Consider the following 17,616-nt stretch of genomic DNA (forward strand, 5'->3'; position numbering starts at 1 on the left):
GTTACCATCTACTTAAACGGGAACATCAAAGGGATCCACTCCTAGTGTTAGGAGATGAGCTTTGCAAGCATTCCTACATCTCACTAGGAAGGAACAATCGATTTCCCTGCCTCCCTGCTTTTCTAAATGGCACCACAACTATCTATCTCTTTTTGCTACATTCTGCTGTTAAAATAGCTGAGAAAAGAGTGTAGCAGGGTATATACTCAAGGGCAGAACTAGATCTAACGGGCTTAAATAATTTTTGATGGAATTTTAGGATAAACTTTTGAGAGTCAGAGCAGTTTGACCTTAGAATTAGTTACCATGAGAAGTTCTCAACCACTACTCAGGTTTCTGAATAAAGCCTGTGCTGCCTTCTTTTATAGATTGTCTGGCTATTGATTTCCTGTATCAAACAGAAAGAAAGTTGGCTAGACAGTCTACAGTCCTTCCCTTTTGAGCAAATAAACCTTTAGGGCAAATCCTTTGAAAGAGATCAAATGGATACAAAGCACCTCTGTTTGAATCATTAAAGTACTTGTAGCTTTTTCCAGGCTTCTACTGCTGCTTCAGAAGCTTCTTCCAACTATCTCCACATAAATGATTTGTAAAAGCACCCTCAAAAAGAGACAACTGGGAATAGCTTCTGAAGCAGCCACATTGACCTGGAAAAAGATGCAGCTGCTTTACTGATTCAAAAAGAGGTGCTTTTTGAATGCTTTACGCAGCCCTATAAACCATTGTTGGTATTAAGGTTTCAGCAACGTGTAGCCCTCCAGATGTTGGGTTGCAATGCTCATCATGCCCCGCCACTACTCTGCTTGATGGAAGATGTTCAACAACATCTGAGGGGGCACATTTTGCCCTTCTGATTCTACCAGGTCTTCCTTTCTGTTTTGAAGCCAGAACATCTATTCTCTTCTGGCATTGGAAAGCAAGGGGAAGGGAATCCAAGCAGAAGGCCTGTTTGTTGCTCCTTCCTTGTAAACGGTTGTGCCTATGACTGCTAGTAATATGACCGGATTGGCATTATTATTAAACTCTATGATTACAGTGTTTGCAATGTTTGGTGATGGAAATGTTTAGCATTACCAACTATACATAAAAATGCATATTTTTATTTTATTTTTTATTATAAAATAACAAATATAGTCTAATAGTGCTTCCTTGAAAAAATCAGGATCTAAAGGCAGCATTCCCTTTGTGTAGCCTTAGATGAGAAATTTTTCAGCCATCTGCTACATGCATAAATAAAACCTGAAGTTGACATAGGAAGCATATTGCTCTCGGAGTTGTAAGACAGTGGTGGATAGCTTTTGGTAACCCAAGGCTACATATGACATTTGTCTGAGAGAGCAACAGCCACAATGAGTGGACCAAAAATGCCAAGTGATCAAAATCAGGAGTTTCCCCATGGATTTTTGTAGAGTAGTTTTGGATTTTTGTAACAGGCACTTCTAGCAGAGCAAATTTCAGAGCTCCATGTTACAACAGAAGATACAGTACATACAGGAACGGTAGCCTTATGATGTCCCCTTCTAATAAAGAAACTTGGGAGGGGCATTTGGTTGAATTCCCAAACACACCTCCCTGTCTTGAGATTAACTGAGCAAGAAAGAATTTGCTGGAGGCTTTGTCTCAAAGACTTCCCAGGAACAGAACTGGTTGGCTGGTGAGAAATTTCCAGGCCTCTAGACATAATGAATCACATGCAGAATTCTAGGATCAATATGCAGTTACTTAGATTGGATTCGAGTTTTATTTTATTTTGGCTGTTCAAAGCTGTGCTTGATCCCTTTTCCATCAGGCTCAGTCTCCCTTTTGGAAGACCTTACCAACTGTAGTTTTTTAATACTTATTCTTTGAACCCAATCCTTTCTTTGCTAAGCCCAGCACCCATCTACACATTTCTTTGCTGATGGGCATTTTCTAATGAAGTAAATACTATATTAATTATAAATTATAGGTTTGGTGCCATTTTGGGAGCTGATGTCTGATGGTATGCCTCAGAATCCACAAACTATCAGTTGCCGGTGGTAATCCCCTCCCCCCCTCCCCCCGCTCCTCCTGCTGCTGTTGTTGTTGTTGTTGTTGTTCTTCTTCTTCTTCTTCTTCTTAATAGTGGTTGTAATATTACTGCTAGTGGGAATAATAGACAAGGAAAAGCATTTTCCTTTTTTAAGCCTGCCTTTCCTATCCCTAGCTGGGGGAAAAGAAAGAAATGGTAGCAGCAAGTAGGAGGGAAAGCAATCCCTGCTGCATTCACCTTGAGCTATTACAGGGTGGGGGTGGTGGGCAGGTGGGTGAAACCCCTTACAGCGTTCAGTTTATTTTTAAAAAAAACTATATTAAGTGCTAATATAGTGTTGTTGTAAGTGTTAAGTATATTATACTATTGTTTTCATGTGCCTCTGCCAAAGTCTGCACTTACCATCACCAAGGAAACACCTCAGTTTTGGCTTTTTCTTGCTCACCTCCAAACCACATCTGCCCAGAACAGCATATTTGGGTCTACATCCAGGACAAAACAACCCTGCTTCATTCCCTCTGTCAACCAACGCCCCCTCCCAATCCCCAGGTTTTGGCCTAGAAACAGACCACCCCAAACCAATTGTTCTATGCATGAACATTTGATGCACCTCTAGTTAAGGTTGCCCAAATTCCACCATAGCATCTTTTGAGGATCACAGCTAGCAGAATTTTAATAAAAATAGAAGTTGTACATTCACAAGAGATTGGCACTTCCTCCTCCCCTTATCAAATTCCTTTTTTCTTTTTTTTGCAACAGGATGTATTGAAAATATGGAAGAGGTGCTAGCAATTCAATGTTTGTTACTCTTGGAAGTATGGCAGTTCAGTTCATTTTCTGAATCCTCCTTTGGTCAACCGGAGGCAGAGCTGTTCCTGCCTGTTCTTAGTGTCTGAGAATGGTGGAAGCAAAGTTGAGTGAAGGTCATTTTTCAACTGCTTTGTGACGGATGGGGGGAGGGAACGAAGCAGAAAGAAAACTTGCCATATCAAAGTGTTCTTAGAAGACTAAATGCAGACATTATAACCTGTTGTCCTCTCTGATATAATGTAAATTTATGTATTTATTTAAAAATTGAAGAAAATAATGAAGAAACCATGACATTATAAGAAACAACACATACTTAAAAGTGACAAAAAAAGAGAGATAAAATAGCTGTTGGAGCAAATGGGTGTATTATTATTATTATAATAAATTAATTTGTCTTTTTTCCTCTGAGCCATTTTCCAAGCATTCTGATTTTTCTCAAATAAAGGGAGAAGCTGCAAGGGAAAGGGATGGGGAAAGTCCCAGATCTCTCTTCTGAGAGACAGACAAGAAGTTATATTTAGTATCTTTGTGTGAGATAAAGTATCCCCAAATGTCCACTTTTTACTAAGGTAACTTTTTTAAAAGTACATCTCATCCAACTTCTCTTTTTTATTTCGTTGCTTCCCAAGTTAGGGAGCTAATCTAGTCTTTGTTTTATTAATACATATTTTTCCCAATGATAGCACTTTCCTAGGGATATAAAAGACAGCTTAGATTTATTTTCAATCTACCCTTTTATAGCTATGTTTTCTGGCACTGCAGAATCACTGACACTTACAGTCCTTTGTGATCTGTAATGTTGCCTTGCCTGCCCTACATTCAACAGAAGTAAAATTGTAACATATGCCTAGGATTAAAAAAAAAACTTGAAGAAACCAATAGGTAAGATAGTCTGACCATATCACCCATCTTCTTGAAGATCAGCAAACACAGCTGGAGCTATGTGGAAACAACATTACACTAACACTTACTTGAAAGTAGTCAATGTACAAAAAGTGCCATTACTCACTCTCTTAAGACAACTTGGTTTTTTGAACCCAATATTTAATGACTGTATATTGGAAAATGAGAAGGGAAAGATGCATATGTATCTGTTCTCTATTGTGATACCGCCAAACTGACAAAATGTGCCGTATGATACCCCAACATAACATCTGCCCTTGCATACTTGTACTATGACATTGCACAAATGTACGTAGGGGTGCAGCTTGCGTCATTATGTTGTGAGACATGTTTTGCCCCCTCCTCCTATGGATGTCTATGGAAAGCCTACGTGTGCAGATTGCCATGGGAACTGTAGCTATGCATGATTGTTGTTTGTGTACAGGCAACTATGCATTAAAGGTCCTTTAATGCATATCTGCTTGTGGCTTTTCAGAAAAGGGAATGATGTTTCAAGGAAGGCTTCATTTCCAAATCTTTTTTCCCTAAATAGATGTATGATTCAAGCCACTGCTTTTTGTCTTCATAAACCATAGTTTATTCTGTTTATTACATTATATATTTAACATAACCTATAGTCATTCTCTTTTTCAATCTTAAATTAGCCAGTTTTGCTACTTTTAGCTTTTGGAAAGGGAAATTTGAGATTTATTGTATGGTGAATCAGTGAGGGAGTGATAAGTACAGAACAAAAATAGTTTTCTCTGGTCTTGGCCATTACAGAATTCCATTTAAAATTAATTAAGGGAGCATGTTTAATGAAACACTTTTTGCTATTAAGGCAATGGGCTAGAAGCCAGGAGTCTGTGAGTTCTAGTCCCGCCCTAGGGGTGACTTTGGGCCAGTCACTCTCTCAGCCCTAGGAAGAAGGCAATGGCAAACCACTTTTGAAATCTTGCCAAGAAAACTGCAGGGACTAGTCCAGGCAGTCACTGAGGATCAGACATGACTGAATGGCAAAAAAAATTAAGAGCTTAGTACTAAATGTAATGAAAATTTTTCATGTTGCACTTATGCTAGACTTGACTCATAAGTGACTATGTGTAATGGGAGAAGGAATGATGAGCTCATCAGAAATCAGAATTCACACTTATTTCCTCCCCCTCTCCCCTTCCTTATCCGTATCCTCAGTCATGGAAGTTCATTGGCCCAGTCACTATTTCTTAGGCAAATGTACTGTGTTACACAGGTCTGTTGTTGTGGAGAAAAATTTGAAAAGAGAGTGCTGTGCCCTTTTGCTTGGTGGGATATAAATCTGACAGCAGCTGTATTGCTGAATCATATCCTCCATGTGAGGGAAACAGTACAAGAAAAAGCTGATTGACTTGTACAGTGCAGGTGATACACGGACCCTAAACTTTGCTTAAACCATTTAGGGGCGTGGAAGAAGGCACAAATAAAGCAATTATTATTTCTACTACATGTCTTTATGAGAGTGAGACTTAGAGTAAGACAATATCATAAAACGTGATATGCCAAATTAATTTTGATATATTATTTATGCACAGTGCACTTTGTTATGTAAAGTCCACATAACAAGAGAACTCTGTATGTAGATGGGGCATTTTCATATCAGCACAGGCCAGTTGCATCAGGGTTCAATCCTATACCTAGTTCTGTAGAAACAATTTAGGTTCAAACTTAGTTTATGCGACATAGTAAAGAAGAGTTTTATCTGAAAACAGTTTTGATGGGAGGAAAGAACATGATATTTTCTGCTTTTGGTAGACATTGTAGAGGAGACCCATATTAGTCTATGGTAGCAAAAAAATCTGGAATCTGGTAGCACCTTTTCTGACTGACACATTTTATTAAAAGGCATAAGCTTTCATGAGCTGCATCTCTCTCCATCAGATGCATAGAAGCTAAACTGGTGTAGGATTTAAACTGGGGTGGAAGGGGGGAAGATAGATTGGTTATGCAGATGCAAGCTGCATCTGAGATAGATTACTACCTTATCAATTAACAATTGTAATAGTTTGTTGAGATCTTCTGAGATTGCCTGAAACCTTTTAATGTATGGGAGTTCAACATTTTCTTACTTGATGGTGCTGTTAATGTCCTGCTTTTCTAAAACAGTCACTTTGAGGTCTGCTGTGGAGTAGCCTGGGAGGTTGACATGCTCTGTTGTTATCTTGTCCTTGTTTTAAGTCCTGATGTCAAATTTGTGTACAGTTTTTTTTTTTTTTTTGCAAAACGTTTGTCCCATTTGCCCTAGGAGGATCCAGAGGGTCAGTGCTGGTGGATGTTGGCATATATCACATTGGAGAATCTAATCTTGTATGTGTGTGATTGTTGGGACCCATGATGGTGCTGTTGGTGCAGATGTGGAAGCAAAACAAACATCTTTGTTTGTGCAGGGTTTGGTTCTGAAGTTGCCATTATTGTCCCGTTCTTTCTTGTTGCTTGTGAGAATCTGCTTCAGGTTGTCTGTATGCAAGTATGGGCCTGCCATTCAGTGCCTGAGAAAGTTCAGTGTCATTGTCCAGTATGGGCTTTAGTTTGTCAATAATGCATTGGAGGGCCTTGAGCTGTGAGCTGTAGGTGACAACCAGTGGTTTTCTGTTATTCTGCTTCTGTGGTCTGTCTTTTAATAGGTCCTCCCTGGGAATTGATCTGGCTCAATTGATTTGTCTATTGATCTCATTGGGTGGATAGTTTTATGTAAGGCATAAAATGTATCTTTATTTTTTTTTGTTACTACAGTATATGCGTACTATGAAATAAGATGGAGGAGACACGCCAACTTACAAGCATCAGTATTTTTTCTATGTTTTTCTTTCTGCATGGATATATTTCAGCACCGTTCTTCTGAATCTGATTTTAGACCCATCAAATGTAGATCTAAAAGGCTGTTACAATACATATATAAATATCAATATGCTACATCTATACAGACACAGCCTTGTGTGGCTCAGAGTGGTAGGCAGCAGTATTGCAACTGAAACTCTCCCCACAACCCAAGTTTGATCCCAGCGGAAGCCGGATTCTCGGGTAGCCGGCTCAGGCCTTCCATCCTTCCGAGGTCGGTAAAATGAGTACCCAGCTTGCTGGGGAAGGTGACGACTGGGGAAGGCAATGGCAAACCACCCCGCTATAGTCTGCCAAGAAAACATCACAAAAGTGGCATCCCCAAAAAGGGTCAGACATGACTTGGTCCTTGCACAGGGGACCTTTCACTTTCACCACATCTATACAGACCTTTAGGTGACACAGAAAACCTATACTGCTGCCTTTTTATTTTCTTTGATTTATCTTACTGCAATGCTGTGATATTTTGCTTTATTCAGTGCTATTTTAGTGTTAGTACTTATTGATGTCATTATGAAGGTGTCCATAGTTCAACAATGATGTTTAAATGCTGTATGCATATATGTATATGTATATGTATATGTATATGTATATGTATATGTATATGTATACGTATTGTTGGAGGAAAATTCTGAGAGTGCCTTGGACTGCAAGAAGATCAAACCAGTCCATCCTCCAGGAAATAAAGCCAGACTGCTCACTTGAGGGAATGATATTAAAGGCAAAACTGAAATACTTTGGCCACATAATGAGAAGACAGGACACCCTGGAGAAGATGCTGATGCTAGGGAGAGTGGAAGGCAAAAGGAAGAGGGGCCGACCAAGGGCAAGGTGGATGGATGATATTCTAGAGGTGACGGACTCGTCCCTGGGGGAGCTGGGGGTGTTGACGACCGACAGGAAGCTCTGGCGTGGGCTGGTCCATGAAGTCACGAAGAGTCGGAAGTGACTAAACGAATAAACAACAACAATGTATATGTATATTTGTATATATATACTGTATATACGCCATCTTGTGAGGATTTCTTTTCTTAATGATGGAACATAAAGATATAGAATCAATCAATAATAGAATAGATATATTTTAAGGTTGCCTTTTATCAAATGTTGATTCCAATCAACAAAATTCTAATTTAGAACAGGAAGCTTTTTAGCCAAGCAATGTGGATAATTCAGTCCATTTAGCTGCAAGAGATAATAATGTATTAGGTGGATGGCAGAAAGGATCGAATACCCCTGTTGAATGGTTGTTTGCTTTCTACTTAATCGAGCATACAGCAGCTGGAACTGTATCTCAGTCTGAACATTTGTTAGCTTGTTTGGAAAAACTCTTCCCCTTTCTCGAAAGTCTTTGATGATGTTTTAATTATTTATCTGACCTTGGCTCTTTTCAAAAAAGTGCTCACAAATCAAAGTTATCTCGCCAGCATGTTTTCATTGGTTGATGTAGAGGTAACATGTCAGCTGCCTTGCTCTGCCAAGCAGAACACTTGTGGACAGAAAGAGAGAAAGATAAGGAGGTTTTCCTAGTGTAGTTTGAAGAATAACAGTATAAGAAGGGCAGAGCCCGATGATGCTTCTCCTTTAGTAGCTTGGTGACTGGCTTAAGGGGGCTTTTGATTCTGCTAAGCAACTTCAAAATGAATTAGGCACAGTAACGTCAGTCATTTCTGCGTGCAACGTTTCTTCTTTCAAGAAAATGTGCTGTTAAGAAAATATTTATCTGGCCTGATAAATAAGCAGTGATATTTTTATTATGTGGAGTCCTTGGTGCTCTTTGAGCCTTGTTGTTTTCTTGCAGATGTTTCATTGCCAGACTAGGCAACATCTTCAGCGCGAACAGGGAGAGGAGAGGGCCTTACTCTGTTTCTAAGAGATTTGGCATTGTAGAATATGATCCAATTTTACTATTCTTGATTGTGGTGGGGGATAAGGAGGAAGGCATTTTCTTTATTTAAATAGCTGCCAGTGGCAATAGTTGTACTATTCAAGGGGGTGCAGATTCAAGGGAAAGGCTGATGAGATTAAAAAGCATCCCTACTGCTTCTGAGTTAAAGCAGCAACATTTTGCACTGAAGCCAGAACTTTAAAACCTATGTTTACTCAGAAGCACACACTTATTAATGCATTCATTTTCCCACTGAAACAAAATGAGAGTCTGCAGAAAGAGTCCATGGTCAACACTACAACCAGTGGTGTATGCACTAAGCTTCCTAGGGTTTTGTTAGGTAGTGATTAGCAAGAAGTAATTAGTTGGTTTATTAATAGAGCTGATATTGGCTCTAATAAATTTCACAAGCCTCTTCATTGGAGGTTCTACAGATTAACCTGGGATATTTGATATAGCACACATATATTTGGTTGACTGTTGTGAGAAGCAGGATGCTTCTCTAGGTAAGGTTTCATGTTAGATCCATCAGAACTCTTATATACTTTGCTAAGCAGCAGTCTAATTTTTCACTTTGGACAATACGCTACAAATACTTCAATATTGCATTTGGGGTTCTTGAATTCTTTAGATTTCTTACATTTTTCAGTGTCCGCACAAATAACAATACTTATTAATTAATCATTAATAGTTGTTAATTGATATTAACTTTCATTAACTCTTTCTTTTCCTGGCTAATTTCTACCTCTTATGAAGATATAGTGTAGTTCCAAGTATATAAGTAAACAGTGAGTAGTGCAGTTTCAGAAAAAAGGCTGTTTATTTATTTATTTATTGTGATGAATAAACCATAATTTTGTGGGTTTCATAATTGTTGTCCATCATCCTAATCATAAGAAGTAAAACTAAACCATGCTAAGTCTGTTTCACTATTATGCTTCATACAAGTGGCAGCTTCATCCATTGCACTTCTTCAGGGCAGGCATAGTAAAATCCCTATAGCTGAGCATATCTGCCCACGTGGTGATGAGAAAGTTGAAACCATCTCACACGTATTATTACATTGTAAATTTTATAAGGACATTAAGTTAATCTACATTTTGCCCCTAATAGATAAATTCCCCAACAGTCCAGGTAATTTTTATGTGAACCATCTTCTTCAGGATCTAAAACCATACATGACGTGTGCAGTAACTAAATTTTGTGTTGCTGTGATGAAAGTAAGGCAAAACCAGTAATCACCTTTGTTTTAAATACTACTTTTGAATTGATATATCTTAATTAATAAAATTTTTATTTTATATCTAGTAATGTTTTAGATTTACATTACCTGTGTAACAAATGTATCAATATAGCAATAGAGGAGTGAATGCTATATTATTATTTGATATATTTTGCTAGTTGATAGTATATTATTATATCTATTCGTTTCACTCTGTTTCTGTTCTTTTAAATTTTGCTGGTCATTGACTGAATAAATGTTATTGATTGATTACAAGTGGCAGCTGTTTTGGATTTGAATTTGGGTATGTTTAGAAAGAATTTTAATCTTGTTAGTCCCAAACAAGTTTGGCCTGCTTTCAGTGCTGTTGATGAATAGTGAGGCAGAATTCAATATATGTCTAAACATGCAGTATATCAATTGTTAGTGAATTAGGTTGATGTATTTGGGGTGGAATATAAAAGAACACTTTTATTCCAAGTTGTTCTTTTTTAAACATTTGCCTTTTTCCTCTTCCATATGTGCAGCTGCTTTGGCAAGAAGCATGATCTAGAGCTCCTGACATTAGCCATGGAAGTAGCACTTTCTCCCATCCATCCACAAGAACTGAATGCTCTTACTACCGATGTGTCCCCCATGGTCATCAATACAACTCCTACAACGGAGCAAGATGGTGGGGAATGTGCCATGGAAGATTTTGATTCTGAACAACAATATGAAAAGCCCCCTCCTCTCCACACAGTTGCTGATTGGAAGATTGTTCTCCACTTGCCTGAGATTGAGACGTGGCTTCGGATGACATCAGAAAGAGTCAGGGATTTGACTTACTCAGTGCAGCAGGACCTGGACAGCAAGCATGTGGATGTGCATTTGGTACAACTGAAAGTAAGATTAAATACTGCTCTCTACTGGTTCTCTTTCCAAAATGCTATTTGGTTGTGCCAGAGACTAATCATCTGCAGGTTGCAGTGTAAGAGGAGAAAGATGTCTTAAAGTAGCTGTTTCATTATTTAATTTTATTTATTTCTATATTTATTATATTTCTATACCACCAAATCTGTAGTAGTTTAAAACTAATAATTAGACCATTCACAATACAAATACAATTGAAATATCTTTGGATAATATACTACATTAAAATAATTAATTAAATCTAATCATTACAGTAATTGACAAAATATTAACAACCAATTCTATAACAACCATAACAGTAAAAATAATAAAGATGGCAAAATCATCATCATCATCATCATCATAATTATCATCTTCACCACCACCACCAAATACTTTTTGGAAGAATTTCATCTTTAACATTGGAGAAGAAGCCAATTTATTTGTAAGGGGAGGCTGTTCCTTCGAATGGTGATCATATAACCATGAAATAACACCTCCTAGTCTTGCTCTAACACACATCCACACACACACATCATGGAAGTGTGGAAAGTGTATATCCCTTTCTGGGATGATTGTGTAGCATGGCTTGATTCATGTAGGAGAAGAACATCCTGCAAGTACACACAGATAAATTTTAGATCAATATATACAAATCTATTGTAGTTATGTATAGTTATGTATATTATGTGTGTGTGTGTGTGTGTACACACACACACACATACACACACACTGCATATATATTCTTCCTAGCATTTTTTCTGCATCTATAATTATATACATACTGTATATAGACAACAAATTGCCATTTTAATGAGACAGAAGTCTCATTAAATATCTTAAAGCAATCATTCATAATTGTATTTAAGCCCAGACAGTAAAATAATGAGACAATTGCACCCTGTCTCCCACTGCCTGCTGAACAGAACATAGAGAAATCTGGAAGTTTGTTTGTTTGTTTGTTTGTTTGTTTGTTTGTTTGTTCATTCATTCATTCATTCATTCATTCATTCATTCGATTTGTGTAGCTGCCCATCTGAAACCAGTGACCCTGGGTGGTGAGTTAGCATTTGTTGCCAAGGAAGGAAGGGAGGGAGGGAGGAAGGAAGGAAGGAAGGAAGGAAGGAAGGAAGGAAATCTCTAATTTGCTTGTTTTCATTCAGCTTAGGCTATGTCCAAATACCATACAAATCTGTAAAGGAATTTACACAAAGAGTAACTGAATTTATGCAAAGCAAATCTGGTAGCTGAAGAACTATTCTGTTCAAAGCATATATCTTTGCATTGACTGTAACCTGAAGATTTGTTTTAAATGTATTCATTTCTCAAATAATGTCAGTGAACTTTCTGATCTTACACCTCTTTTTCTGATAATGCTTCCTTGCGTTACTTTGGAAACTGTTCTGGGAAACCTTCTCTGACAGAGGAGTGGTGTAATTTGTTGGTTGAATTATATTCAGTGGGATTAGTGTCAAGGAAAACAATCCCAGAAGCCTTGTTGTATTGTTTCCTAAAAACGACTCATAGATGCCTTAATACAGTGCTGTGCAACTTTGTTTGGACTCGTGACCAGCTTGATCTGTTGGTGTCATGTTGATGGCCAAACTCAAAGAGGACAATAATAAGCATGGAGGCTAGGTTAAAAAAGTAATTGTGATTTAATTAAGCTTAAACTAATTTTAAAGCAGCAAGATTACTCTCAAGATATTTAATTACTTTCCCTTCTCTCATATGAAGATTGGCAATTTGATGGCAGCTTTTGGAGAGATTCCAAGGGCTGCATGGACCCTTAGAGGCTAAAGTTGTGCACCCCTGCCAAACGTGCACACAAAGAAGTATCTATTCTATCTAAGGTCAGCTTTTTCCTAAGAACACAAAGAAATTACTGAGTGATTATGTTTCTGTCCAATAGCTAAAACACTTTATGCACCTTGAGAATTGTTCTGTGAAAATTTAAGAAATAAAAAAGGATAAACATCCCTGCAGAAAATGCAGGCAACAATTCAGCCAAAAATAATTTAATATTTAGAGTTTGTTTTCTGAAAGCAACCTTGTGTGCCATGTTACATTTTAATGATTCTCCCCTATATTACCAGTGATATCTAATTGCCATCTAAAAAAGGAAACCATTACTGCTGATGTGGTTACTAATGAGCCATTTTTTTCCTGTAGGAAATTTAAATCTGACAGAGCAGTAGAGATATAAAACTCTTTACCAAGGATGACTAGAATGACTGTGAACTGGAATTTCTCTACGGTCTTTATTTTTCCAATTTATTTATTTATTTATCAAATTTGTCACCGCCCATCTCCTCTGACCGGAGGGACTCTGGGCGGTTTACAATATAAAACAATAAATATATAATAAAATTCCAATAAAATACAGTCTAAAACAATTTCTCAACTACTTTCCCCTATATAATAAAATCCAGATGGCTGTGGTCTCATTCAGTAATTATATTAGGAGGGGCACTTCAAGGCACTAGCCAACCCCAAGTATGATTATTCTCCTCCCTACCCCAAGCCCAGTGGCAGAGCCAGGTCTTCAACTTCCTCCAGAAGGCTAGGAGCGATGGGGCTAATCTCACCTCCAGGGGCAAGATATTCCAAAGGGCAGGCGCTACTGCAGAGAAGGCCTGCCTCCTGGACCCTGCCAAATGGAATTCTCATAACGATGGGGTCCGCAGCATGCCCTCTCTGTATGATCGGGTGGGACAGGCTGATGATGCAGGGAAGAGGCGGTCCCTCAGGTAACCCAGTCCCATGTCATGTAAGGCTTTAAAGGTGATAACCAACACCTTGGATTGGACCCGGAAGCAAACTGGTATCCAATGCACCTTGCGTAGCAAATGTGTTATGTGCGCCCTTCTAGGGGCACCAAAAATAGTCTGTGCAGTCGCATTCTGGACCAGCTGAAGCTTCCGGATACTCTTCAAGGGTAGCCCCATGTAAAGCGCATTGCAGTAGTCTATATAGGAGATAACAAGGGCATGAATGACTGTCCGAAGGGCCTCCCGATCCAGGAAAGGCCGTAACTGGTGCACAACACGAAGCTGTGCAAAGGCCCTTCTGGCCACGGCTGCCACCTGCTCTTCAAGTAGGAGCCATGAGTCCATGAGGACCCCCAAGTTATGTACCGGGTCTGTCTGGGGCAGTGCAACCCCATCCAGAGCCAGAGATGACAAAGTCCCAGATACGGAGGAGCCCTTAACCCACAGCCAATCCGTCTTACCAGGGTTCAACCGAAGCCTGTTGTTCCCCATCCAGACCCCTACAGCTCCCAGGCACCAAGAGAGGGCAGTCACAGCATCACCTACCTCACCAGGGATGGAGATATACAATTGAGTATCATCAGCATATTGATGATACCTCATCCCATGGTGATGGATGATCTCGTCCAGTGGTTTCATGTAGATGTTGAATAGGACAGGAGAAAGAACCATACCCTGCGGCACCCCACAAAGGAGGGGTCAAGGGTTGGATCTCTCACTCCCTATCACCACCGATTGGGACCGGCCCTGGAGGAAGGAGGTGAACCAGCGCAGAACCACACTGCCCACCCCCAACTCCCTGAGCCGACCCAAAAGGATACCATGGTCAATGGTATCGAAAGCCACTGAGAGGTCAAGAAGAACAAGGATGGATGCACTACCCCCATCCCGCTCCCACCAGAGATCATAAGTGTGACCAATGCCGTTTCCATCCCATATCCGGGCCTGAAACCTGACTGAAAGGGGTCTAGATAATCCGTTTCCTCCAGAACCCTCTGGAGTTGTAATGCCACCACTTTCTCAACCACTTTCCCCAAAAAGGGGAGGTGGGAGGCTGGATGAAAGTTATCCAGTACAGTAGGGTCCAGCGATGGTTTCTTGAGGAGGGGTTGTACCAGCGCCTCCTTAAAGGCAGTTGGAAACACCCCCTCTCTCAAGGATGTATTGACCATCGTCTGGACCCAGCCACACATCACCTCCCAAGCTGCTTTCACCATCTAGGAGGGACATGGGTCTAGATGACAAGTGGTGGCATTTACTGTCTGGCTGAGTTTGAAAAGATTGCCAGAGATAAAGACAATCTTCTTCTCCTCCTTCATATAAGGCTTCTGTTACCATGATCTCCTTCATATTAAATCTAATGTTGATGAATTTAATTGGAAATATGTTGGTGTTTATTATCTTGCATCAGCAAATTCTGACAAAGTGTAAGTAGCTATTATTGCAATATTCCAAACAACCAGTAGTGCCCCACAATAAAAGAAGATAATTAACCTGCATGGTGTTTTCATTTAGTACCAGTACCCAGGAGGCTACTGCATCCTAGAAACACCTTGTATTACACAAAGAGAAGATGAAAAATGTTTGTCTCTAGGATGACGGTTCCACAGATACATCCAACACCGTGCAAATGGAATTCTGTTCTAGAAGCAGAGCTTCACCATCTTCTTCTCTATCCAATAACACCCATATCTGTTTCAGAGGGCACACCAAACCTCTGTAGCAGATTTGGAAAACAACAAGGGAGCTTGAAAAAGAAACAAGAATCTACTAGCAGCATCTATTTCTTTGATGGATGGACGTAGTTGAATACAATTTATCGTGCAACAGTGTTTTTACCTGAGTAATGGAGCATCATTGCTCAGCTTTTGCAAAGAGTTACAAAGCTCCACTTAGATTCTTCTACAGTATATCACTGATGGACAGAACATATTTTTCCCTCACTGCACGTCATAGGTGCTTATTTGCTTTTGAAATACAAGACTGAATTAAACAACATGCTAAATAAATTATACTGTGATATCATTGTATATTCTACACCACTGCAATATTTGTGGTGTAACACAGTTTTTCCCTGGGCAGTTTTCCACTGCCAGTCCCCCTTTTTTTTTTTGCACACCCCTGCTGAATTGCATGAGAAACATTAGCTATTTTTGTGTACAGTGACACAACTGTAATTTGTTTCATAGGTAGGTAGGTAGATCGAAGCTGGAATCCTTATACTTCTCTGAACTTATTAAACATTGTTTCCGATAGACTTACATAGGATTAGATACATAAAGCCTGAATATTGGGGCATCTGATATGTATATCCTTCCCACGCTATCATTTATTAGGCAGTAGTGAAAAGAATATCTCAGTTTTGTTCCAGCTCATTCAGCTCTCATGGACCACTGATTTACAGAAAGGGCAATCTGCTTATCAACAGGTATAATGCTGAATGTGTGAATTTTTTTCAACATACTCAAGTAGAAGATCTTTATGCAAAAAATCTTTTGTCCTACAATGTAGTACAAATTACTTATTGTGCAGTAAGTAATTATTATGACTATTTTATATTATTAAGATAGCTACTTGGCCTGCTTTGATCTACAAAGCCAAGGGCATACTTTTATAGTCAGGCAAATTGTGAGACATAGTTATCCAAGGTTACCAAGGTGGTATGGCATTGAGTTGGACATAATAAATAACAGTATGCAGCATTCCTCAATTTGAATTTTTCACACACTAAATATCAGCCTTAGCACGACCTTGAAAAACAAGGGTGAAATCAAAACTACTTATCTGTCAAGACATGGGCTACAATCAAGCCACCAAAGCTAAGCTGATTCTTTCCAAGTGCATGTGACACTGCATTTTTAATTAGTTTTTCATATGACAGCTGAGCCAGTGTGGTATAAGGGTTGGACTTGGACCTGGGAGAACAGATTCAAGTCTATCCTCAGTCATGGAAATTCAGTGGGTGACTTGAGTCAGTCATCAGCTCTCATCCAAATCCTAACCCTGAGGATTTTTGATGTGGGAAAAATTGGAGGAGAAACTGTACACCACCTTGAGTTTGTGGAGAAACAGCAGGTTATAAATAAACTAATGAATAGATAAAGGGATTGTCATAAAATTAGGATTGGGCACATTATGTAATTTAAGCCTTGTCATATAATTTCTTCCCAAAGCATGTGCAAATCTATGTAAATCTTGAAGTTTGTAAACTGTCTTAGTTAACAGCATGAATGGTTAAATATGGAACTCTATTCTGAATTTCACCTCAGCTTTCATGGCCTTACAAACACAGCTAGAATTGTCAGGCATCTTTGGGAACTGCTATGGAGTAGATGTCAAATGAGGTCTCAAAATTCTGAATCTGTTTTGAAAACACTTTGTTAAGTTCTACTGAAAACTTTCAATATTGTAATTGTAGTAAAGACAGTACCACATTAGCTCTGAACTCAAGCAGAAAGCAAATTCTTGCAGGAAATAATGGTGTAGGATTTTAAACTATAGTTTAACTGTAATTAGAGTTGCAGTCTTCCACTAGAATATAGAGAAAAGGTGTGGGACTCAGTGGCACAAAGTTAATTCAAAGCTCTTGGCATAAATGAAATATCACCACCATCATTTCCCACTTATAATGATCAATATGCAAAGCTGTCTAAAACTGAGTCAAATCTGTGGTTCATCTAGCACAGGCCTTGATAAGCTAAATATATTACTGGTATTTATTTCACTATCGTTCCTTAGAGTTTGAGGATCAGAAAATGACAATACTGTATGTGTTCCTTGTGATCATTTTTCCTCCCCCCGCTCCTCTTCCTGACTTTTGTGAAAATGGGGAAGGTTGAACTTTTTTCAGTATAGTTTTCTCCCATAAAATATTGCCTCTAAAACAGCTGTTTCAATTCTTGTCACAGAAAAAGTCATCTTTGTACTATATGGCAATTGGGGTTATTTTTCACAGAAGAGGAGGAAGAGGAAGAGGAGGAGTGGTGGTTAGGAGGAGTTAATCTCATTCCCAATGGGCTACATTGCAGGCGGTTTCATTGCCCCCAATCTCTCCATTGCCAACACTTCTAAAAATGTATATATTTAAGAAGAGATTGGGAGTCAATTGTCTAGCCCAGATGTGAGGTGCCTCCTGGAACTCTCCCACCTATTCTATTTGTTTAAATTTATAACATGCACTCTCTGCCTACCAGATACTTTGGGAGATGTACAGTAAAAAATACAAATTAAATTTTATCTGTAAACACAAGAAAACAAAACAAAACCATGA

At 38.9% G+C, this 17,616-nt stretch overlaps 1 protein-coding gene across 2 annotated transcripts in view; it reads left to right on the plus strand.

Moving 5' to 3' along the window:
• The window catches only part of AKAP6 (A-kinase anchoring protein 6), a 258,121-nt gene that overhangs the window by 36,563 nt on the left and 203,942 nt on the right, over positions 1-17,616 (plus strand). For both annotated transcript variants that reach the window (XM_063290024.1, XM_063290025.1), the window contains exon 2: positions 10,212-10,569. In XM_063290024.1, coding sequence (XP_063146094.1) covers positions 10,255-10,569 — 315 coding nt within the window. In that variant the 5' untranslated portion in view covers positions 10,212-10,254. The remainder of the gene's footprint in view (positions 1-10,211; positions 10,570-17,616) is intronic.

Source organism: Candoia aspera, chromosome 1 (genome assembly GCF_035149785.1).
Source record: "Candoia aspera isolate rCanAsp1 chromosome 1, rCanAsp1.hap2, whole genome shotgun sequence".
In the NCBI taxonomy this organism is placed as follows: Eukaryota; Metazoa; Chordata; class Lepidosauria; order Squamata; family Boidae; genus Candoia; species Candoia aspera.